The sequence below is a fragment of the Ambystoma mexicanum genome, chromosome 13 (assembly GCF_040938575.1).
Source record: "Ambystoma mexicanum isolate Mex_15411 chromosome 13, UKY_AmexF1_1, whole genome shotgun sequence".
Taxonomy (NCBI): Eukaryota; Metazoa; Chordata; class Amphibia; order Caudata; family Ambystomatidae; genus Ambystoma; species Ambystoma mexicanum.
Genome location: NC_090938.1, coordinates 184,331,291 through 184,357,435, shown reverse-complemented (window position 1 = coordinate 184,357,435; position 26,145 = coordinate 184,331,291). Strand labels below are relative to the sequence as shown.

The 26,145-nt window shown below is 39.8% G+C and overlaps 1 protein-coding gene across 1 annotated transcript; it reads right to left on the bottom strand.

Annotated features, from left to right (window-relative positions):
* Positions 1 to 828: 828 nt before the first annotated feature.
* LOC138520109 (uncharacterized) lies at positions 829 to 26,145 on the bottom strand. The gene is made up of 8 exons (XM_069632617.1): positions 25,999 to 26,145; positions 24,168 to 24,267; positions 21,593 to 21,700; positions 9,354 to 9,465; positions 8,010 to 8,147; positions 7,687 to 7,808; positions 2,933 to 3,100; positions 829 to 2,052 (listed from the first exon to the last, which is right to left on the bottom strand). The coding sequence occupies exons 2-8, from the start codon at positions 24,235 to 24,237 to the stop codon at positions 1,013 to 1,015; spliced, it is 1,758 nt and encodes a 585-aa protein (XP_069488718.1). The 5' UTR covers positions 24,238 to 24,267; positions 25,999 to 26,145; the 3' UTR covers positions 829 to 1,012.

Here is a 26,145-nt window from a genome sequence, read left to right as displayed (position 1 = left end):
GCATTTCCTGAACTCAGTGAGAGACAACTTTCATACATGGTCTGCGCCAACCCATATTATCTCCCAAGTCTTCAGGATCTACACATGGGCAAATATGGATATAATAATCATCATCATCATCATCTTCATCATAATATTATTAATAGTAATAATATGAGCATTTTAGCTTTTGCTGGATTCATCACACTTCAAAGTACAGTAATAACAGCGGTTGTCATAACCTAATTTAATGGTACGAAGTCGACATCAAAAAGATGACTTTTTATTTTATGGGACTCTCTTCCTCCCAAAAGACACCTGAAAGTATGTCCCGGGGATGAAGTCATGGGCCTGGTAACTGATAGCAGGAGCATTATTTCCTATCTCATTCATTGTGATTTTCAGTGAATCAAAAGTAGCTTAATAGGATTTATGTGAAATCCTGATGGTCAAATGTTAGCTTTTGTCACTTCCTGAGACGTCGTGAAAGGGTCCATGTGTCTTGTCACTCACTCTGCTTCTCCTGTTATATTTTTTAAATGGCTGCAATGCTCATGAGACTCAACACAGATGGCACTGCTGTTTTCGGGTAATTTCAGGTATTGTGACCAACTAAGATGATGTATCAGTAAAGTTCACATGAAAACCTCAAAATGGCTCTAAATTAATATTCTGTCTTTGAAGAATGCCTATTATTTAATTCTATTCAATGTCAAATACAGAAAAAAAACAATAATACACTTAGGTGTTTAACAAAAGTTTTATTGGAATTGTACATCGTGCTTTCATACAGACTGCTTTGCAGACATGCAAATCATTTACTAGAATCTTATAGAGGATTTCAATGGATACGATCAAGCGGTGTGGTTGATCCCTTTTAAGAGAGAATATAAACAGTCCAATGTGATTATTACTATACATTTTCCCTTCTGAAATGTCTTAAGCGTAATTCAGAAGACCAAGAATCATTGAAAACTGAGCAAAACAAGATAGGAAGCATCAGCCTGCAATGATTTTGATCATCACAGTTGCTTTACCCACAGCGGATTGGTGCATCTGCAGTCACAATAATCTCAGTCACTTCAACCCCAATGTACTCCCCTTTTACATCTTCAATATTTGTTGTGTCATCCTCAAAGACTGTCTTCATCTTTCCCGTCCAGGGGATGTCAGCAGTGCATCGTTTACCAGTGACATAGTAATCCAACGAGTACTGGGGCCGCACTTCCACTTTGGCGTTAATGGAGTCAGACCTTGATTCCATCCGCCTGCCTGCGGTACCTGCAGTGAGGCTAGTGGTGACCGATGAGGACACAGACATATCTGCCAAACCGGGGATGCCGGCATTAAACTCTATGGCAGAACCAATCGCAATAGAGGAATCGAAGCTCCAGCTAGATTCTGTTTCCACAGTGAAGATCAGTTGCCTCTCAATATTAAGGGGTGGGCTACCTTCAGGAGCAGCACAGTTCTGGGCTTTTGTTTTTGCTGTTAGCTGCAGTGGCTCGGTTCTCAATATTTTCTTATCATTAAAGTTGTACCTAATATCATATAGGATCACCTTTTTGGTAGGCTTGCTATTGTAAACTTGCACATACTTGCTCTTCAGCACATATGCAGAAATATCCATGTCTCCATGCCTTTTAACACCTGACATAGCATTGATGCTTTGACCATCTGCATTGATTGCAACCGCTTTCCAGATACTGACGTCATCCCTTGCGCCACTCCCTGCATCATTCCAAACCCAGGCCCACTGCCCTGGAGTTACATAGTCGGATTTAACACAGCGGAAATCATCAACGGAAGGGGGTGCATAGTTCCCTGTAGCAACATAACCCAGAGATACATAGTAGGGGGGACACACAGGACGCCAAATAGCACATTTTCTATTAGCCCCAGAACCCCTATCTGTCCAAACATGAACAAAAGAGGTTGGCTTAGCCAATGTCCCTGGTTTTACTTCTTTTGCAAATATTCCACTTGGTCTATTATAATTATTTGCGGCGACGTGTCCGAGACTGCAGCAGTGGTCAGCCCTCCAGAAGCAGACATCCCTGTTTGCTCCGCTTCCTAAAAAAAGGCAAATGCATAATAAGTTCAATAATTACAGATCCCTCCCAATGCAGTCAATTACCTTTTTCTCTGCTGCCTCTGATAGAAATTCTGGTTCTTATAGATATGTAGTTTTTTTTTAAATTTAAATGCTCTGGTATGTGGCCCAAAGGCATCCTTCACCCCTACCTTTGGTGAGCAAGGCTGGCAGAGTGGCAACCAATGTGTGCGACGGTGGAAATTACAATCCACGTATGCATGTCCCCCCAAAAGTCTGAGATCATCTAGAAATTGCTATTTGCCATTGGGGTGTCAAAACAGGGGTTTGAGGTTAAAAAAACTAATGATGAGTCTATAGAAAGAACCTCACTTTCCCCTCCCCCCGTATCCCCCACCACCCCCTGGATGTGCTGCTTTTTCCAGTTTGGTACATCGTCTCTTCACTCATTTTCCCTCATTCTACCTTTTACGCAAACGCCTAATTCTAACCCACGGTTATTATCTTCCAGAAACATATATTGCATTCACATTTTCAGTTTGCAATATGAAGTTACAAAAATATTGCTTTTTGGGCAGAACATTGCTAAGAATTTCACAAATGTTCTGTCTACAGAATGCAGTCGGCCGTATGCAGCCAAAAATGAGCAAAACCCAGAAGCCCATTCACCAATGGTGGAAATTAAAACATGTCCTTTGAAGTTTGTGCCCATGGTTCCTGATTTATAAAGTGTTTTTCCATACGAACGTGCATTGTACATCAGCCCAAAAACGTCATTTCAGTTTTATGCTTCCAAGAATGACAGTCTCCTCTTTGGTCCTGTTTAACATGAGTGCCCCTCACCCCACTCACCCCCGAAGGCCAGACATTTATAATAACCTTTGGTGGATGTGGCCTTACCTTTGTCATCCCAAATTTTGACCACTTCTTTCGTCACATAGAGAACCAGGGCGACATCTGCTGAAGCTCCAGCTGAAGGGATTGTAATTTTGTCATAATTCAGCACATACGCCGTCTCCGAGGGTCGGTTATAATTGCTTACGGAAAGGAAGGTCCCAGATGCCAAACCTTGAAATTGAAAACATAGAGGATATATTGTAGTGCAATTTCTAGCAGCACTGTGCAGTTTTGTCAAAGCCACATTCTGCTGAGTGCAAGGAGCAAGGTCTTTATGGTGTCTTTGTACTGCGTGCAGCTACTTCAGTGACATTTTCACACAACAGAAAAACCCACACACCCATTCATGCATATACATCTCCATCCTTAGTGTCATTACACCATCTATGCTTGTCCCACTTTTCTCGCAGTTATGAAGGATACCTGTTTTGGGGAAACTGATGACGTGGGATCCTCCGGCCAGTGCTGCTCGATGCTCAGAATGTACTTCTGCCCTGCAGAGTCCCTTAGTCTATATTTAAAGTCAATAAGGGAACCCCTAGAAGTAGGATGAGAGCATATATAAGCTAACACAGGGTCCAGTGGAGTTAGCACTCCCCCAGCTATGAGATATAATGCTACTGTCACACGGGTAATAACTTGATAAATAATGGACATTTAAGAGGAAAAATGCCAAAGTAATTTGCCACCACTTGAGCATTTAGTGTTACATTTGCATATCACACGCAGTCTAATTTATCTTTATTATTTTTGAGGATATCTGCATTTTGCCAACTCCCTGTAGAATGGCCCTATCCATGACTTTCCTTTTCTGAATTTTTCTGTCCTATGCATGCACAATGACCCTGGAGTACCATGTACCCAGAAGCTATATGATGGCCTTATTCAGACACACTATACAAAACAGGTAGTATTTAATCTTGCAATACATTCAAGTAATTTGGTATGGTGACTCTCAAAATGTAAATATACCGTTGTTGCTGTACTACTAATTAGGAATTCATAGAAAGCACCATTTCAGCTGTAATAACTTTAAAGGGGGAAAAGCAGTATACATCTATGTAACTGTTAGATGTGGTCATTTGCTTACTGTCACTTTCTAAAACAGGGATTTAAAAATGATAGGTGGGTGTGGATGTCCTTCGTATTGTGCCGCTTAACTCAGCATGGAATGTGGAATCTGCTTAAGGAGTGACAGTTATGCTCAAGGGGTGTCCCCAACATTACTGCTAGGGCTGGGTGACAATGCATGCAGCCATTGAAAGATGACTACAGGAGTTTACTGAAGTTTGAATGAAATACATTGCAATGGGATCATCACATTGGCATCTAGTGTTAAATTCGAAAATAAAAGCATAAAAGATTAAGTTTGGAAAATAAAGTTTGAAAACCAAAAGAGAGGAAATCTGGGCAATTGTCAAGAAAATGATGCAGCCATTAAACGTCATAAGGAGAAAGTGTTCATGTGGCTGAAGGCTGTGAACCAACTGTAGTCAAGTCATTTTAACATTAAAATACGTATTTTTTTAAAAGTGGAAGGATACAAAGTTTAAGGAAAAATAAAGTGTCTTTTGGACAAAAGGTGTGTGATAATGGGCGGACTCCTTTTTATATAAAAATAAATGCATCTCGCAGGCGTTTGATCTAAATCGCCAACGCCTCTGGGAAAAACAAATTGCAATGGGTTGCCCTCTGAGACTGGTGGATGATTTGAAGGCCATGCATTGGGATACCAAGGTGAGGGTATGCCTTGATCAAAAAGGGAACTACACAAGGTGGATTAACAGTCGCTGCGGGCTGTGCCAGGGATGAGTACTGGCACCATTTTTATTTGGTATGTATATCAGCGACTATGGAAACATTGTTAAGAAACTTTGAACTTTCCCACTGAAATTAAGAAACCTGCCAATCAGCTATCTGGCATACGCCGACGACATAGTCATATTTGATCTGACCCCTATTGGCCTTCAAAGAACCTTGACAGCGACGAGCGCCTATTTTGCATCTCTGTATTTACAAACCAACGTTAATAAATCAAAAAAGGAAATAATACATTATATTAAAAATCAAACCAAATGTTAATTGTGGCATATCTAAGAAGCGCTTGGAAGTTGCCCCGAATTTTAAATACTTGGGAATTGAGATCAATTCAAAAAAATCTAAGCAAATGGAAAATGATTGGCTACTTAAAAACTAAAATGAACATGTTAGAATTGACAGAAGATTTGACAGGTTTTCTGCAATCCCTATGTTTAGGTTCTATCATCAAAAAGTTGTCCCCTGCTTGGTGTACAGAGCTGAAACTGGTCTAATACCTACGAATATTTGTGGGAGAGTGGAGCCATTAATATGGAAAACACTCCTCTCTATTCCCAAAGGCTCACCTATGTCTGTCATAAGACATGAACTGGATTTGGTCTCATTACAGGCACGCTTAGACTGGAGGCAGTTGCAACTTCTGAGAGCATAATTGCTCGCTCCAGAGAACTGTGTGTTGTTAGAATTGGGTGTATAGCTCAGGGGCAACACGCTCGCCTTTGAAGCAAGACAACATGGAGCAGCACAGGTTCGAACCCTGGGTCCATGCTTAGAAACCTCTGGGTATTAAGCATGTTATAAATAACCATTTATATATTTATAATTATATCTTCTAATTGAGTGCCCAAAATTACATGAATCACATACACATTGCTTTGGGCTATTTGTTTTTAGATTAAAAAGTATTTAACACTAAATTGTTTTGGTCAAGGATTCAAAATAGTTGTGAGCCATCTTTGAATAAATCACTTTTAAAGTTCTTAAAGTTGTCCTGTACCGATGATTTGAAATGAATGTCTTAAATTCTGTAGAAACATGAGATGTTTACTGTTACTTTCATGAACTTTTGTAATGTATCAATTTGAATGACATGACATGTTGATTTTTAAGATTGTTTTTCTGTATTTCTTTTACAAAAGATGAGTTTGTTAATCATATGTAAATAAATAAATAAATACAATAAATACAAATAAAATGTATCACTATGTGCTGAGGAACATGATGGGATGGGAAGGACAGGATAAGTAGGTACGGTCTTGAAACAAGTAGAGAAAAATGTTAGTCTGATAAAGGAATTATCTCTTTAATATTCTGTCTAATTATTGTTTTTGTTGCTTTTAAAAAAATGACCCGTACTGCTTGTCTGGCTAACATCGGAATCCAAGCATTCTTTCATTTTTTCCTTATAAAGGAATTCTAATTGTGTAGCACATACCAGTGACAAAGTGAATCAGCATTGTTGTCAGGTGAGATCATCTGATGATCACATTACATTGGCACTGCAGTGCATATTTTACATTTTTATATGTTCAAGTAATCAACAGTTGAGCCCCAGAGTACAGCAATAGACATGTTCAAATATTTCAAATAGACTCAGAAATAGGATCTGAAGTTTGCCTTTCTAGGAAGTCCTTTCACGTGTTATATTTGTTATATTTCAAGCAGACTGCTTTCTTTTCAATAGAAGGTTCAGAGCTATAGATATCCAGAAAACAACCCATCGACAATAGTCTTGATGAGCATGAAGCACAAGCTACAACTCTGAAGTTCAGTCAAGCTAAGCCAAGTCTAACATGTTACATTGTATAAGAATCTCTGTGGCTCTAAACAGTCTATTGAAAACAATGCATTCTGTGATTAGAATAATATGTAAGATTGACAGATTGAGGAAATTATATTACATAATTAAAATATTTTTACAGATCTGTTGGTGTACTTTAAGGTGAAACTGGTTATTAATTCAATATTTAAATAAAATAAAATATGCATATTAACTGAGAAACAGGAATCTAAGTAAATGTGGAAGTACAAGTGGACATTTCTACAAAGGTTTGTCTCAGTCGTATAACAGAAGTTGTGCCTTGGAAGATTGAATAAGAGTGTGACAGGAATTTGTGTGCATTGCTTTCAAAACATTATCATCTGATACAGGGCAGAACACTTTGCCATTGTGCGATCATGGCGAAAGGAAAAATATCATGATGAGTATTTTAGGAGAAAAATCATTCTTGTAAATCTTCTGTATGACTTAATATAATAAAGTGCTGAAGGGGTATTGTATATATTTAACGTTTTTTGGAAAAGTGCAGATACATTTTTCAAAGCATAGTTTAAAATTTCAAAAAATTGTGAAAAATAGTTGTCTAAAAATAGTATTGTATCAAAACCAATTGTGAACCAAAAAAAACAAAATTGAGTGAGTTAGTTTTAGATCATAGAATTTGAAAATAAAGTCAACTGCAATTCAATTAGTTTACTAAATAATTATAATGCAGAAGGAAAGACCTTAAACTGATTAATTGAATAAAATGCTTGTTCATAGTTATTCAAAGAGTTCTACAAAGTATAACTTGTTGAGACTGGTGAATTTAAATCAACTGATCAGACTGGAATTTCATGCAAAAAATACTCTTCATAATCATCTAGAGAAATGTAAATCCCTACTCTAGCACATGCTGTTGTGCCTAGCCTCCCCACCCGGTAAAAATATATGATTGTGACCAGGCTGCTTGATGTTAGAATTAGCTGTACCAAATTGAAAATACAGTATAGTTGGATGTTAAATGGTTGTCTTGAGAAGTCTTGGAAGTGAGATATGGTTAGGAACACAATACTTTGCTCAGAAACCTTCAGGTGATGGTGTGCCCCCTGTGTGGGTTTAGGGAAATCCCCTTGGAACATTATTACACTTTTTAAGATGTTAAGAAGGCAATACTCACTTGCAGGTTCGACAGGGTCAATGTCTACTGACCATAAACCAACATTGGCATTTGCGCCTGAACCTCTGTCATCCCAGATAGGAAAAAGGAAACCGGTTCGTACCAGATCTGCTTGTACACACCTGCAAAACATTTTTTTTAGTATCGTCATGGCCTGGAAGGATTTCTAGAACCTATTCTTCACACACAAACACACAAAATGTACAAGGTAGATAAAAACAATATGCTGTTTACATATAATGTTGACTAGTTCTTGAAATGAGAGGCACCGTTTTTCATTTCCGAGGGGTGCAAGGCTCCAGACTGTCTGAGTGTTTTCTTACCTATACTTTCTTGCATCAGGATAACTATTGGAATTGCTCTCAGCTGCATTCCCCAAACACACATATCCTGGCGCTGGTATCATTTGATAAATGATGACATCTTGTTTAGCTCCACTTCCTGTATCTTTCCACGTGGGTCTGAAAACATACAAACAATATTAATTGTAAAACATGACCTCATCTGGATACATTGATACTTTAATTTGGTTAAGGAACTTATTGGAGAGTCTTCATAATATGTTATTGGGAAGCAACTTTGTAAGCTGGGTGGATAGCTCAGGGGGGGAACGTGTTTGTCTTGGAAGCAAGATAATGCAGAGCAACACAGGTTTTAATCATGGTCCCACTCTTAGAGACTGCCTAGGGACTGATCTCCAGTATTGCTCACATTATAAAAGATTAATTAAGTCTAAACACACAAGGAAAAAGTCTGTCAATGTATTCTACTCTTGTAGATCCTGTGTACCTTACCTAGCTAGAATGATGTGATGTGTTCATCAATAAATAGGATATAAACTTGAATGACTCCTAAAATGAAGAAAATAGCCAAGAGGATGATCAGCCTTGCTATTGAGGTGGGAGGTACAGAACTGATTTCGTTCAAAATAACAGGAGTGGCGGACAACAGTTTCCCAAATGTCACCCTAATGTCCTGGTTATCCAGTACACCTGATTCATAGACCATCCTAAAAGCTTCCCCACTCTTAAATCAGTGCCCTAGACCTATGACCTCTGTATCAGTGGCAGAGATCAGAGAGGAGGTCTTGCATGTTGCATGACCTAAGGTCATGCTTAAAAATGTAGTTTAATTTGTCTAGGCAGTGAGTGAGGACCCAGCATTGAGAAGCTGTGCAGCAAGGTACAACAAATGGTTAATTGGAATACTGGTTAGGGGGCATACATTGCATACTATTATGAAGTGAGGTCATCCAGCTAGTGCATTGGGGTTTCTGTGGTGCCTGTGGAAGATACACCTTCACAAGGAGGGGTCGGGGCTAGAGCTCCAGATGCATAAGTGTTGGTGCAAGTTTAATTGTGATGGGTATAAGATTCCCCACCCTGGAGGTGTAGGTTGAGAATGCCTATTTCCTGTTTTTGTTGGTGCATGTTTACAGCTCTAAACTGTACAGGTCCTAGCTTCTTGTCCAACATTAGCCCCAAGAGATGAGGAGCTTGTCGGTTCGGTAGGAGGCAGAATGCCTTACTCTCCTAGCTTGCTAGAGTGATGTACTTCTTGTTTGAGATATGAATGTCATCCTTTGCCATGGATACTCGGCAAACTCCTCAATTGTTGGCCTTGTCGAGAGTATAATTGGTGTAACCCAGTAGTAAAATCACTAGTACCTGAACGACCCAGGTGGACTAAGGAGCCCATTTCCAACGTCCTTCACAATGACTGCAGCATTAGGAGGTGGTGAATGGTTAGGCACAGCGGTGTCTCCAAGTATACAGTAACCTAGCAAGACGTAAGCCCGGGAGGAAGACAACATAAATACAAATACAACATACCAGATTGATTATACAGTCAGAAGCAGTCTATCCCTAGATCACATTAAAAGATTGTGCTGTGCAGTGTACATAATGGTGTCCCCTACAGTGCAGTCAGTCCAGCTCTATTTGTCCTTGAATTCCTCCCACCTGCAAACTAAGAAAAGTGAACTTAGGCTTACTTTTCTAGCAAGCCTACATACAATGTGACGGATAGTTGACAAAACTAATAGAAACCTTGGAAAGTTTGTAAACCTTGAAAACCTTGTCTTTGTTTCAACAAGGATACCACTGTTTGCAGCGAAGGCAGTAACAATAAGACACAAGAGGAAGAAGTGTTTGGAATGGAGTGTTGCCCCAACACATCATTATCACAATTCCAATGTAACAAGATGGGGCTGGGCCTGTGACATCAATCCCCCAATAGCTAGGTCTCTGTGATTGTGCATTTGTGGACTAGGGTCAAAATCACCTGGCATTTACACAATAACTGCATTTGGCATAGGAATATACAGGCATAGAAGGGATTGTTTATCCACTTGCCAGATATCCTTGTGTGGGAGATGAGATGATCATAAAATCATAATTTAGAGGTTTATTTCTGGAGGCAGAGAAGGAAGGATGTGTGTTTGGAGCATGGAGTACTGCCACATTTGCTAAATCAATTAAAATGAACATATCATGAGCTTAACGAATCATAGGGGACACTTTTATAGAACTGCTTCTAGCCTATTAGTCAACTAATAATGTTTGATATTGACATTTGTTTTGTTTTTCTCTGTCTTATTTATTTATTTAACTTCAATTTGTTTTAGTTCAAATTGAACTTTTCACATATAAAATATATCAAACACATCAATAAATATCCTAAAAACATTCCAATATGAATTATTTCTTCTGTAAACATTTTGCAAAATAAAACATGACGTAGCCTCATCATGTGGTTTCTGTCAATTCTTATAGTAAGATATCATATTCCTTGAAATCTCACAGTTATTATATAGTCAACCCCACCTTTACTCGCACATTTCTCCACTGTCAGTCCATTGTCACTTTACAATAAATCAGTGTAAATGACTGCTGTTTAGAGACATCTGCTAGTGTGGGTTCTGTTAACTGCTAAAGAGGTAGATTTCGCACTGAGACATTGGTCAGAAAATTTCACTTTTTATCCATTCGGGACCTTGTACAAATCTTTCTAAAATATAATGTGTAAAAAATCTGTGTTAAAGGTACGTTATGGTTAAGTTGCACCAATTCAAACCTATCAAATTCATTGAAAAAAGTACTTTGTTAAAGGGACGTTATTATTAAGTTGTACTAATAAAAACCTCACAAATTCAATGGAAAAAGTTTCTTAAAGGGATATTATGGTTACAGGTAAAACTTTTAAAATTAAAAATTAAAAAAACACAAGAAAATGACCAGTTATGGTAAAAGAAAGCACCTATAACTTGCGCCACTACTGTCACTGCTAAGACTAACACCCATGACATGAAAGATGACATAACAATTTTCATTGAAGATTTTACTCATCACCTCAGAAATCTGGACGACTTGGTTTTGATTACTGACTGTACAAATCTTTAAATGAAAAAATTGCAATATATGCAGAAGACGTTAACCTTCTTGTATATTGTAGAAGTGAGTGGGTGTGTGTTGGGTGTCAGCCAGCTCATTGGTGCAAAGATACAAGCCAATAACCAGGCCATGCACACACAATATATCTGCAACTAATGGATCCACAAGTCCCCCAAAATCTACACTCTCTGCATCCTGAAAGACACAGCCATAGCAATAGCCATCTGCACTCCACTCAGCAAACAGATCTTCTACCACACTCTCTCCTTGCAAACCCCACCCACGAAACCTCCTTGGCCAATCCCCTGAACTGCACAGTCCCATTTCCATGCCTGGCATCCTCAAAAGACCTGGATGTAGCATGTTCTGTCTGCAGACTACCGTGGTGTCTGTGGACAGCTCATCCAAATCGAGGAGTTGGGGAGTGAATTTAAACACTCTTTAGTGGTGGCTCTGAAAAGAGCCTTTTTTAATTTGTTTTTGGGGCTTTTCAGATGTTTTCAGCTACACCTACTAAATGCACTCTACATGATTTTACAACAATTTTCTAAGTGTATTCTGAATATTAGCAACACAGATTTCATTGCCACAATCTGTTAAAGTGATGTCATCACAAAAAAAGGACTTGCACCATCCTCCAGAATGTTGTCATTTGGGAACGATGACATCCCAACAGCGCACAAAAAGGAAGAAATGCCTTGGTTGACAAGACGCCATCCTGTGTCTTGTTGAGGACAGAAGTCATCGGGGCAGGTCCATAGAGCCCTAGGTGGTATTTGGGAAAAGTTCACCTTTGGACATGGAAAGAGCTGCATTAGTGCTTTCAGCAACTCCTTCACTGCACTCTGCAAAGTTATTCCACTAACGTACCTCAAATACAGTCCTCCACAATGCACCACAAGGACATACGGACTGTTGAAAACAGCCATATTTTTACAAAGTGCAAATACACCATGCAGATTTCTCTCAGGCACATGACACCACAAAGCCTCCACTCCCTCCAATCCAAGGTTGGCAGAAATCCCACACATCTCTGCATACCTCTGCAGATTAATCATGAAACAATCCCCTATCATCCACACACTGAGTCTGTCCATCTCTCCAACCACATTCATCTTCACTACTCACAGCAATGAAAAAAAGCGATTATCCTCTCTTCCTATAAAGCACAACCAAAACACCTGATTGGCTAATCCCCACAGTCCTCTTCCCGTGCCAAGCATTCTCAAAATACCTGAATGTGGCACGTGCTGTCCACAGACTACTGCGGTGTCCGCAGACAGTTCATCCAAAGCGAAGGGTTGAGGAGTGAAATTAAACACTCTTTAGTGGTGGCTCTGAAAAGAGCTTGTTTTAAATTTGTTTTTGGGGCTTTTCAGATTTTTTCAGCTACACCTAATAAATGCACTCTGCATGATTTTACAACAACTTCCTAAGTGCACTACAAATATTACCATCAAAGATGTAATTGCCACAATCTGTTAAAGTGATGCCATCCCAAAAAAAGGAACTGCACTATCCTCCATAATGTTGTCATTTGGCAACAATGACATCCCAACAGTGCACAAAAAAGAAGATATGCTTTGGTTGTCAAGACACCTTCCTACGTCTTGTTGAGGACATCAGACATTGGGGCAGGTCCATAGAGCCCTAGGTGGCATTTGGGAAAAGATCTACTTTGCACATGGAAAGAGCTACACTAGTGCCTTCAGCAACTCCTTCTCTGCACTCTGCAAAGTACTACACTAACGTACCTCAAATACAGTCCTTCACAATGCACCACAAGGGCATATTCACTGTTGAAAACAGCCATATTTTTACAAAGTGCAAATACACCTTACAGATTTCTCCCAGGCACACCAAACCACAAAGCCTCCATTCCCACAAATCAAAGGTTGGCAGAAGTGCCACACATCTCTGCATACCTCTGCAGTTTAGTCATGAAACAATCTCCCGCCATCCACACACTGAGTCTCTCCAGCCACAGCCATCTTCACTACACACAGCAATGAAAAAAAAATGATTACCCTCTCTTCCTATAAAGCACAACCAGAACACCTGATTGGCTAATCCCCACAGTCCCCTTTCCATGCCAGGCATCCTGAAAAGACTTGGATGTGGCACGCCCTGTCTGCAGACTACCACAGTGTCCATGGACACCGTATCACAGGCCAGCCCTTCTTCCCTTTCCACTTAACTCTTTGCAGCACTTCCCCATTGGCTGCTGTTGAGCAGTCACACACCCATCCACCAATCACAACCAAGAACTCTACATCTAACTCTGTAATCTCAGTTCAACACTGCAGATGTACTGGTGAACACTCAGAGTACAGGTATCCTCTTATTCCCAAGCACCAGCATCAAAATTACTGTAAAACTCTCCAAGATTTCTATTTACATATTCATCCACATCTGCATCTATGAACACAAAGTGCAGGCATGCGTATATTTCTAAAATTAAATGTCCAACTCGTTTACAAATGCATATAAACAGGGTTCCTACCACTTACCATGCATTGACCTATTCAATAATCATACTCTCATTTGTCCCACCTCCTGACATCAAATGGCACTCACATACAATGCTGTGTAGTTGCAAACTTTTCTTTTAATGAAGATTTTCATAACACATTCAAAACACATGTTTACAATTTCAGCAGCACTGCCTGTGTCTTGTTTGTGAAACAAAATAAAACCACATTTGAAACATTTCCACAGCATGTTTAAGTGCCAGATCCTGTGTGAAACTTAAATATATTACCAGGACATGCATGCTTGCCCATATCACCCATTCTAATGTACAAACTGTTGTTTTCTTCTTTCACTGTGTCACTTTTAAAACCACTTATCCCACTAACAAAGCTGCACTGAAACTTCCACAATGCAAACGCACAATGCAAACTGCATGTATATTACTAAAGCATGGCATGTACATTAAATGAAAAAAGTCAGAATCCAATGCTTTTAAAACTATTCATTTCAGCACCATTTCAAGGAAAACAAATACATGCATGTGTACATTTACAACAGTGCTACGTGTAATTTGTAATAAATAAATTAAACAAAATAGAAACAATTTCTCCAACATATTGCAATAACACTCAGTGTGTGCAATTTCATTATCTTTCCCACATGCGCATACTTGCTACCTAACATTCTGGTTCCTAATCTGTGCATGATTCCAGGCTTCTGGATGTTCTCTGCATCCTGGGATTTGCAGTGCACCATTTCTAATACAAATAGTGCAACAACAACTCCCACACTTTCAAAACTCCAGCCCTGTAGGACATACTTATCACAGGACCACCGGCCCCATTACCAATGCTGCTGGTGCCCCCATGTCCCCATTTCCATACAGTGCTATGAACGCCACAGAAATAGAGACTAACGTTTTCCATCACCTGACTTTCCAGGCCAACATGACCTGTAATGTCCTAGTGACACTGGGAAGCTATCTGCCAAGCAATTATTAGGAATCTTGTGGCAACCCGTCTGAGGCAACAAGAGTGTTACAACCGTACTTGTAATCACATGCAATGTTACTAACTCTTCTTCCCAACAACTCCTCCTACAATGAAAAATAATGTCTTCTTGTACTTCCATTACTTTGCCATTACCATTCACACCCACTCATTTTCTTCTTTCCCAATTGCAGTGAATATCAGCCTCCTGAAAGACAACAACTTCTCTCCTAGAAGACAGCGACCTAAAGAAAACTTCTCTTCACATCCTACAAAGTAAGTGCACTAGTATAGTAGTATTCTTTCTGTTACTCATACAATATAGTGTAGCTGTATACTAGCCTAAAAAATGCTTCCAACCCCACAGCATTTATTTCACTCTTCCTCATTGCACCGCAGCAGGTACACTCTTTATATTCTCATCTGAACACCAGTTTCATAACACCCACTATTATCGTGAAAACATTGCAATCTCCTCACTTATTCATGCATAGTAGAATATCTTACGCACTATCCCAAGCCTTTCACACATCTACACACACAGCTACTTTTACATCCTTCCCAACCAGAACTAACACCCCATTGCACAATCACACACCCCTCTATTTATGTCTGTCCTCACATTCACACACTCATTCACAATGCACACAAATACATTCCACAACTTTCAAACCCACCCTTTCTTTTTTTCTCCAAGAGACAGAACAGAATGCCTACTAAAAAGCAACTCCAGAGAAAACAACGAAAAATAGAGCAGATAAAACTAAAAGCATACAGAATATTCATCCACCTTCAGCAGAATGTATAGCAAATGCTCAAACAAAACTGCTAATGCAGTCAGTCAACAAAACTGAACCAGCTAGCAGTAAAAAACTAGGGGACCACTCCCAAAAAGTAAAAATAAAAACAAATGTATAAAGAAGAATAAAACTACTAATAGTGCCAGCACTGCATCTACGAATGTTAACATAGTCACAGTTAAGCATTCCAAAAAAATAATTTTACAAGTACTTTGAAATCTTATAAAAACAGCAGCAAAGTCATGTTCAACCCTTAAAAATTACTGCAGAAGACTAATCCTGGAAGCTCTCATTGACAGCGCAATGCTCCTCAAAAGAAAATCATTTATATTATTTATAACCAGAATGAAATCACTAACAAATTAATCAGTAAACTACAAAAAGTACTTCTACACAAGCGCAATGTGAACATAGATACCTTTGCAAACTTCTGTGCAGGTGAGTGGATTCATACAAGCAGCACAGAACCATATTTCAATCAAGAGGCATATAAACAGGAGCATAAAACCCAATTTCCATACATAGTAGTGGCAGAGGGTATGAAATGCCACAAGAAACCCTCATTGAAAATATTTCACCAACAAACACACAATCAACTCTTCAGTCAACTGAACCAATCTGTCCAGTCTACAAATGGCCCTACACCTCAATGTGTAACATACAGAACCAATCCTTCAAATCTTTACACCAATTCCTCTTTACTTTACTTTACTTTACTTTACTTTATTATATTTATATAGCGCACCATAAAACCCAGAGGTGTGGGCACACAAAAAACAGAAAGGGGTTGTCCTGGCACATCAGAGAGCGTCAATACTGGACTCGTTATTTAAACAGTAAAGTCTTGATTCCTTTCTTAAATCTTTCCAGGGAATCATTCTCTCTAAGGGCCGGCGGAATGACATTCCATGCCTTGGGAGTGGCCATGAAAAATGCACCATTTGTAACATAGGTAAGGTTACATTTTGGGATTTGTAACTGATTCAAGGTATTCGACCACACTGTTCTAGTATTGTTTCTTCTTTGGAGTGTTTCATTTAGGTACCTTGGACACTCTCCCCTAAGGCATTTATGGGTAATAGTAAGCAGCCTAAACTGAATACTAGACTTAACGGGAAGCCAATGCAATCCCTGTCTATCCTTTGTAACGTGATCTCTTCTTTTTAGACCTACAATGCTTCTAACCATTGTGTATTGAAGTGTCTGTAGGCGCGCTATATCATGTTTGGCGCTCATACCAGCAGACTACCACAGTAGTCAATTTCTGAGCCAACAATTGCCCTAGCAATTGTTTCACAATTTTACTGAGAAATAAAGGGTCTGAGTTGTCTTAATAGTTTAATATGGTAGGCCATGGAAGACATATGACTATTCAAATGTGCCTTCATAATCAGGTTTTGATCAAAAACTACCCCCATGTTTTCACTTTCTTCTTTGTCTCTATAATACACCCAGCTATTTTGAAGTGTTTTTTGTTATCATCCAGTTTATTAATTTTATTTCTTGTACCTATCACCATCAGCTCAGTTTTCTCCTTGTTTAGTGCCAAATCATGTTTTGTAATCCAACAGCTGATGATTTCATAGGCTTTGTTTAATCTTGTTTGATCCTCTTCGTATTGACCTGTCACGGGATGATACAGTGAGTATCATCTGCAAAATTAGTAACCCATATTATTAATTTCCCAAAAATGTAAGAATGGTACTGTGAACACACTATAGAAGAAGGGCAGCAGGCACGCACCCTGTGGCACTCCACATTTTGGAATGGTGAGGGTTGCCTTAGCATCACCACTCCAAACTCTGCATGTTTGCTTGTTTAGAAATGATTCCACCCACTTAGCTGCATTCTCTGTGAAACCTGCTACCTCCTTCAATCTGGTGATCAGTTTATTATGATCCACCAGATCAAAGGCGGCAGACAGGTACAACAGCATTAGTGTCACTGTTTGCCCTTTATCCATATATTGTAAAATCTGTGATTTTAATTCTAGAAGGGCTGACTCTATACTGTATCCCTGTCTATTTAGTATGTTCTTTTCCTTCAGGAATCTTGACATTTGTGCATAAGCAAACCAAATCTAAAATCTTTAATAAAAGTTGTGTGTTTGAGATGGGGCAATATTTTAGGGCATTCTTTGGGTATAAACCAGGCTTTTTTTAATTAATGGGGTAATCCATGCATTTCTTTAGTCATCAGGGACATAATTCTCTGCAAATTATGTATTTATAAATTTGCACAGTGTACCAATCAGCTGTGGCATGCATTCTTTTGTTACCATAGCTGGGCTTGCATCCCCTTTACAGTTTGTGGGTTTAAGCTTGGCTATGATTTCCATTAATTTGGTTTTGTTAACTGGTTTGAAGCTAAACTGGTGTTCATGGTTCATTGTTTGTTGTTCAGTGGTTTCTATTAGATCATTGTCTCTTGGAGAGTAGACTTTATTATTAGCTTCAACCCTTTCCCTAATGGTGTCAATTTTTTCCGTCATAGCAGTTTGTATCTTATTACACCACTCATCGTTCTTTTCAATGGTGTCAGTATTCATTGTACAAGGTTGTTCCAGTTCTTTAAGCGCCTTAAGGTGTTTTTTAGGGCTCAGTTGGGCAGTAAAAATTCATTAATAAAGTTATTTTTTGCTGTAATAACAGTTTGTCTAACTGTTTTTGTTGCAGCTTCAAAACCCTCTTTATCACAATAATTTTGTGTTAACTTCCATGTATTGTTGTTTTTGTTAGATAGACTTTAGTTTTTGTACTTCACTTAAGAACCAGGGATTCTTTTTTCTTTCAACCACTTGTTTAAGTTTCAGTGGGGCTAGTAAGTTTATATCTTCCTGCATTGCCAGATTATACAAATCAGTCATTTCATCTATACTACTCAACTTCATAATTTTTTCAGAGAACAGGGTTAACCATGGTTCCATTCCTAAAGCTGTGAGCTTTTTTAGATTTCTGGTCAGTATCGGTGGCTTTCTTTTCATTTTTAGTTTAACAGGTGTGTCTGTATTCAACATGCGCTGTACGAAAATATGATCTGACCTTGGGCATGGACAGATACAGACATCCTTAGGTTTTGTGTTATGCACAGCTATCCAATCCTCAATCATTATGTGAAAGTAAAAGATAAAATTAGAATAAATACTTTGCAAACCACAGACTCCTGTCCAGTGCACAATTACACTGGACTGCAAGGACATTCATTAGCCTGGACTTCAGGACCTGCTTGCAAAAGCACCTTTCACCAGTTCAAAAAATGTTATCAACACACGATTCCACTATACAGAATCTTCTCCACAGACTGTACTATGCAAAAAGTCCTGCTTTAGAACTGCAACATTTTATTAACATTCTCCTACATGGCATAGCCAAAGAACTCCTTCAACAAATAGACCACATCCAAAGTAAATATTTTGGAAGCGAAGATCACTTCGAAAATCCAGTAACTTTAGAGAAGTGTAGCGAAAACCTTACAAATGCCAATCTTCTAATAAATAGGTACAAAAAAATAGCAACATTTAAAAGCACATCTGCTGAAATACCAAACCAAGTATGTGGGTGTTGTCACAGGACTTTTTATAAAAAGAGCACCAAAACTGTAGCTATAACTTACAAAATAGAAGACAATAAGGAATCCCAATGGTTCCAATTAGCTCTAAATCAAATACAAAATAATTAACCCCTCAATACATTGCACATACTGCAATACAAAGCTTGATGATAAGCAAATGCTTTCACAGGCTATAACGAATAACTTGTAAATATTCCCCCTTCCAAAACCTCTTCAACAGCTTAATTTGTATGAGAATTATAATTCAAACAGTACACCCATTTCTGACTATAATACGCCTTCAAGACAAAACAGCCAAATTGCCTCTTTGTGAATTACTAAAAGGCTTTTGTGGCAAAGTAGTTTATTTGCCATTAGATCTTAAAGAAAATGTAGCCACTCTAGGAGTGCAACGGCCAATAGATGAAACTATGATTATCCTAGTGAATGGTGGACCAACGAAAGACAAAACAATTTGGCAACAACTAGTAGACTTAAACAAAGTTAGAAAGGCCCTACAATATCTTAAAGAGAACAATGAGTACTACAAAGATATAAACATTGAACAAAACCTAAGGGAAACCACTGAAATTATTCAGGATTGTTCACCAACTGGCCAATTTGAACTTGTAGATCCTATTACAGCATCCAATATTTTAGACCAGTATACCATCACTTACTAAACTCCAAAGACACCATACATGATGCACTAAAAACATATCAAATGTGTCAAGCCAAAGTATCGCCAGTCAGTATATGGGGAAAAAGTGTAGAAGCACAAGCCTCTCCTTGACTCTTTCCTATAGGAAAAGGGGGGAAGATATGATATAAGATGCACACAAATAACAGCTTCAGAATACCGCACTTTACGAAGACCCCAGATTCAGACAAAATGTTGAATACATATTCCACCTCCTGTTTGAAAGTGAACTAGCAATTCTATGTTATAGAATTGCCCACACTTTGAAAACAGGTTCCAATTTTTTAAACATGTCTGCTACCCAACTACTTCAGAAGATAAAGGACAAAGATGAAGTTTTGCAGTCAAGTATCACAAATCTCTTGGCAACCATGTGTGGTACCAAAGAATACTGGTTCCGACATCACGCTGATGTGCGGTGTATGCCAAGGAACCTTGGCCCACCCACATGGTTTGTCAGTTTGAGTTGTGCAGAATATGAATGGGAGGACTTGCATGACTTCCTACGCAAACACAAGGAAAACTCTGCTCTCTTGACCCTGTAAATCTATCAAAATACTTTCACCACCGCTTATCTGCCATGCTGCACTTGATGTGTAAAAAAAATATTCCTCCCCTAAGAGAAGTGGAACATTTCTTTTGTAGAAAAGAATATCAATCCAGAGGAGCATCACACTTCCACATGCTTTTGTGGATAAAAGATGCTCCTATATTTGGTCATGACAGTGAAGTCACTGTTTTGCAGTTCATTCACAAAAATGTAACCTGCGACATCCCTTCAGAAAGCACACATAGTGAACTACATGCAGAAATTCTACGCTTCCAAAAACGTAAGTGTGGTAAATTGTGCTGATGCAGATATAACAACAAAGGTAAATACTATACCAAATGCCGCTTTGGTTTGCCTAGACCAGTTTCAGCAAAAGGACAAGAAAACAGCTTCATGTCTTCTGTTAGGCAAAGTGTGAAAGGCAAATCGCCTAAAAATACATACAGCATTAAAGGAAATGAAGCTTCAAAGTGCATCAATGATTACAATGCAATCATTGTCCTCTTGTGGAATGCAAACAGAGATACACAATATATTGCTGACAATTACACTGCTGTTGCAAGATATGTCACAGCCTACCTAACCAAAGCTGAGAAAACAGAGCTAAAAGACCTCTGGGGTGACATATCATCTGACAAAACACTGTCACAAAAATTGTACGGTTTGGCATAAAAATGCTCTCTCATAGAGAATGTGGATGCTACGAAGCTGCAGTCAGTTTTACAGGCATAGCCTTATATGGCAAATCTGAACACTTCATTTGGCTAAGCCTTGGTCCTGATGCATCCAGAAAAAGAGTGCTAAAATCGTATCAAGACATAGAAACAATAGCCAGAAATGTTTATCTATTTTCGATTTCTGCAGATTTTCCCATATTAAGTGCCTGTTAACTGAATACAAAGCAGCTTTAAAGGGGACAAACCACATGTAAAGAGGTGGGTTGCCTTTTTGTGCAGTCTGTAACTCGCAAAGAATGTTATTCTCATTTGCTCACCGCTGCACTTCCCAGCAGAATGGTTGTGAATACCTTTCCTGAGACATCTAATAGCGAGACCAATGTATAATTCCGAGGGTCGTCCTGGGCTGTTTGTTTGTAAACTGGAATTATTGTGGATGTGTTCCATTATTGAGGAATTCTACCTTCACTATTTACCTTACTGAATAGTGTAATAAGTATGTCCACCCATAATTCCAAGTCCTTCCGCGGAGCGATATTGGCTAAGCCACCAGGTCCGTGTGGGAGCCTTTATTTTTCCCTGTATTTGCAGGTGGGATTAAGTCAATGAAAATACTTTCATGTTTCCAATTGTGTATGTATTAAAGAAAATCCTGAAAGGGTTGAGGAGCACTTCACTTCAGCATGATTGGAAGATCAGTCCTGAACATTGGGGCTGCTCTACTAATGTACTCTGACTCAATAGAATGGATCGCTCCTTGCATCGGTTATGTCTTACCTGCTGCAAAGGGAACTGGTTTCCAGATGGACACAGCATCCTTTGCCCCACTGCCTGTGTCCTTCCAAACTGGTGAATAATCGTTGGTGTAGGCATAGATCAGTTTATCTATAATTGGGAAAACAGAGAAAACATCAAAAATACAATGTGATATGAAAAGTCTGTCTAATGGTTAACAAATGAGGAAAGGTTTTGGTGAATTATGAGCAATCTTACACAGTAGAAACTGGGACAATCACATTAGAACCTATCAGCCATCCTCGTTTTATTGAGGAAACCTAAAAATAGAGAGTTTCTTATCAACGTGGACCACTAGTGGACATGCCCCTTTCTCTGTTAGGCTACTTTACTCAAGTGGCACTTTATGTAAGTCTTTTCTTAAGTGTACTATCCTCAAGTTGTACAAATGTACATTGTAAAATGGGTATCTACTCAAGTACTTAGTAGGTTTTCACTCACAATGCCACTTAAATGTCATCTAGTTTAGCCAAACCCAATGCACTGAGTGTGAGGAAGAAAGAATAGCAATAATTGATGGATCCATACAGCTAACAAAGTGCTTTGGCCATGTCACCTCCTTCAACACTCATGCTGTGCATCATTGCTTGACCCACAAAATAACTGTAGGTGTGAAGCTCCTGCTATTGGTCATTTGATGCTGTCATTCAGACTTTGAAAGTGCACACTATGAAGGACGTTTTGCAGCTCATGTTCACATTCTCCGATCTCAAAATAGATTTTGTGTAAAGCTCATGGGCTGCAGAAGTGGGAGGGTTCTTCTCACAGCTCTGAGAAAGTATAAGTCTAACATGTTATTTCTTGATGATTAACTTAATCATCCTGACTCGTGTTTTAGGCCCTTTAGCTTCCTATTCTCAAACATTAGCAAAAAGAGACTTGCCTGACTTCTCACCTCATAACATCCTTAATGGCTTTTTCAAAATGACAAGCATTTTATTGTCAAAATAGAAAGCCTAAAAGTATTTAACACTCTGAAGAAAATTAATAATTTCCAGACTATTTAGCATAGAAATGTATGGTTTTCGTTGCAAAAAGGATAAATTATGCACTGGGGCTGGACTTTCTCAAATCTAAGTTTCCCGGGTGCCAATAAAAGGATCAGCAATCCATTGGCCTATGGCACATTGCTTTGTGTCCACAAGTACACTTTTTAAGTCTGGCTAGAGTGTGCAATACACTCTGCTAGAGCTCTTGGAGGCTGGTAAAAAGGGGCACTGGTGTCATCTATCTGATCCATGGTGCAAGGTTGTTGTATCTTCACTAAAGCAGCATTCCTACAGCTTCCATCTTGGAATGGTAGGAGACTCATTGCACTGTTATAGTTTACAATAACTCAACGCACCCAAAAAGGTAAACATTTAATCAGTGTCCATTTTAATTGTAATTATTGTGAGCTAAAGCATGCAACAACACATTATAATATTAATAATTGTCAGCATACTCTGTAAAAATATAAAGCAGTAAACATCTACAAATATAATTACATAGCGGTTGGCAGAGCAAAGTATGACACATATAAGCTAAAGATGTGCAGGGTGAACATAGCTGCCCTCTGCAATCTGAATGCTAACATTGGCTGCCAGTGTGGCAATTGTTGCAGTGTTGCAGAGGGAAACGGATGCCGTGTGGAAATGTAACAGTGGAATGTGAATGCACTGACCATCTGTGCATCCACTCACAGAACCACACATTTGTAGATCATACACTAGAAAGCATACAACAAAGACACAAATACACACCCTAAAGCACAAATTGCGACACTCTCCACTAATGCATCCTTATCCAGACCCCTCAATACTTACAGTAACTAGGCATGTTGGCTTTCCTAATACTTTTTTCGTTCTCTCTCATGGGTGTGTCAATGCACACGCATGTATGAGAAAAAAGCTATTGGTATAGAACGTATGTATGGAGTTGAAAATGTGTTACTGGCATTTGTTGGAGGAACACACACAGGCCCCCACACACACACACACACCCACACATGCACGCGCGCGCACACACACACTATGTTATCTGTTATCTGAATTGTTGTTGCATTTGGGTGAGCTCAATAGCCATTCCATTCTGCAAAAACAGCTGTAAGAATGGTAATGGATTAATTGCAGCCATTTAGCAGCTGCATAGCTAGAGTCTTGTTGCATTAATGTGGTTAAAGACACTCCTTTCTTCCTACAAACACATATTTCTGAAAGCTAATGGGTCAATTGAAGCTGTCATGCAGGCTCTAGGGTAAAAAGAAAACACTTATTAAGCAAGTGTGCGATGCGCGGCTGGATGCCCGAGCAACACGGCATCGCAACTCACATCTTTATTTTAATGGAAAATGTGACTAACAGTAGTAACATTCTGTTTTGTAAAGTAATTAATTCTTTTATTTGGATCATTTTCAGAACATTGTAATACGTAAAAAGCAGTGTAGGTAAAAATATTTGGATTGGAGGAACAGGAAGAAAAACCTCTTTCAATAGAAAACACCCAAACGGTTGGCTTTGCCAGTGCTTGTTTTGGAAAGGTAAGGGTTAATCAGGCAAACATCTAGCGCGTGTCTTACCTGCGCCGTCAGCGGGGTTGCTGTGAAGTACACAGAGGACGAGCAGGAGTAACACAGAGACGCTCCCCATCGTGATCAGTAGATTATTGTAAGAGGGTGTCTGAAAAGCAAAGTGCTAGATTTAAGGTACAGGTGGGTTTAAAGGAAATAAGGACGGGAAGGATGTGCCAGTTATATACAACAATAACAGCTGAGGGGAATGAAAGGGTGAGCACGAAAGGGGTGCAAGAGAACGGACCAGAGGTGCCAAAGGGGACTGAAGAAAAAAGGGATAGAAGAACAAAAAGGGAGTTGAAGAAATGAAGGCAAGGTGGGTGGGGGAGAAGGAAGGAAGGAAGGAAGGAGGGAGGGAGGGAGGGATAGGGCTTGAGCTTTTCATAGAGTAGTAGAGCCGATGTCACAATTGAAAACACTCTCCTCGCATCTGCAGTTTATCTCTACAGCCCTGGAAGGAACAGGGCCCATTGTATCAATGCATTGATAGGTCGCATGCAATCCATGCCCCTGGGTGAGCAGTTCTACCCTAGTAGAGACCCTGGCCTTAAAACCTCGGCCGCAGCCATTGCTCATTCCCTGCGGCTTAGAATGGGCCCCGTCACGTCGGGTTCTCATACCCCCCACGCCCCTCCCCCGCTAGCTACATTATTAGGCAAAGCGGGCAGCCTCTAATTCTACACTAAACTTAGTGCATCTCTTTGCTGCGGGCGCAGTGATCTATTCACCGGCGCGTGGCAGAGAGACTGAGCCGGAGAAGGAGGGCACGGGAGAAAGGTACTCACAGAGCGAGTAGGGGGGTGCCAGCCAATTAGAGAAGGAGCGAACCAGAGCGTCAGGGAGAGAAAGAGTGGGCGAGGGTGAGAGAGGGGACATAGAGCGAGAGAGCAAGAGAGCGAGAGAGGGTGAGCTGAGGGCATCATTTCTGGTCCCCTCTGCGCCACCGATTGAACAGCCCTCTAAAGGGCCCTGATTGGTCCCATCTGGAGCGGTGCCCATATAGTGCCGTTTTTTCGATTCCCTTCTAGCATCGCCCACTGACCACCCCTAGCCATCTTTCTAGCGGGGTCATGAAATACTGTATTCCCCCCTCCCCCGCCTCTTAGGTGTGCAGTCCGGCCCCCTCCTACCTGAATCATCATGCATAAGCATGCCTTTAGTTGCGCCTTCTCAGTCTCTGGAGAATCGCACATTGAATGCCACTCTACTGTACCTACTGTTATTCCCACTGGCTCACCAGTTCTAGAAAGGCCAGCCTTAGGATGTGAGGGGGCCCATTTCAACATGATGGTTGCCCGCCCCACCCCTTGCTTACAGCGGAAACCAGTTTGGGTCACCTGTGCGGTGCTTACTTTATAATTGAGTAAAATACTGCCAGGGTTTAATTCCCAGGGAGCTGAAACACTAATGGCCTGATCCACAGAACGTTTTCCTATGGGATTGCACCATTATAATACGCTTCTGTGAATCAGGCCCTAAATACCTATTGATTAACACTGCTGTCTCTTGCTAACAAAGAATAATGTATAGCTTTTCAGTGGACATTTAGTGAGCGCTCCAAAGTGCCCCAGAATGAAATCAATATACAAATGAATCTATTGCCATGTTATAAGACTGGCAACATAGGAGCAGAATCATCTCACATACAGCACCGTACAGATATACCCTCCCTGGGCCATTACCAATAGAACACCCCTTTCATCTTCTCCCTCTTGACCCCACTCATCTGACTCTTTCCTTCTCAATTCTACCCTTTGTCTCTGGTCTATCACTCATTGAATGCCCTTCTAATGTGTCCTCTCCCCCTGAGTGAGTATAGCCCCTGAGCTATACACACTTCAGCCGCAGGTCATCTGGATCACCCTCTACATTCAGCAAGGCTTCTCCTGGCTACAAAGAAGCTGTGGATCTGGAGCACTGGAGCACGTTTCAGACACAGCTGCACCCAAGGATGCAGTGGACCCAAGTGCCACCAGATGCTGCT

Bases quoted from the DNA above. Each gene is read 5' to 3' on its own strand.
- LOC138520109 (XM_069632617.1), bottom strand. From the start codon at position 24,237: ATGGGGAGCGTCTCTGTGTTACTCCTGCTCGTCCTCTGTGTACTTCAC. The intron at 9,466-21,592 runs GTAAGACATAAC...ACGTCTTGCTAG, and splicing joins ACCAGTTCCCTTTGCAGCAG to GTTACTGTATACTTGGAGAC. The intron at 7,809-8,009 runs GTAAGAAAACAC...AATGTTTTGCAG, and splicing joins CCTGATGCAAGAAAGTATAG to GTGTGTACAAGCAGATCTGG.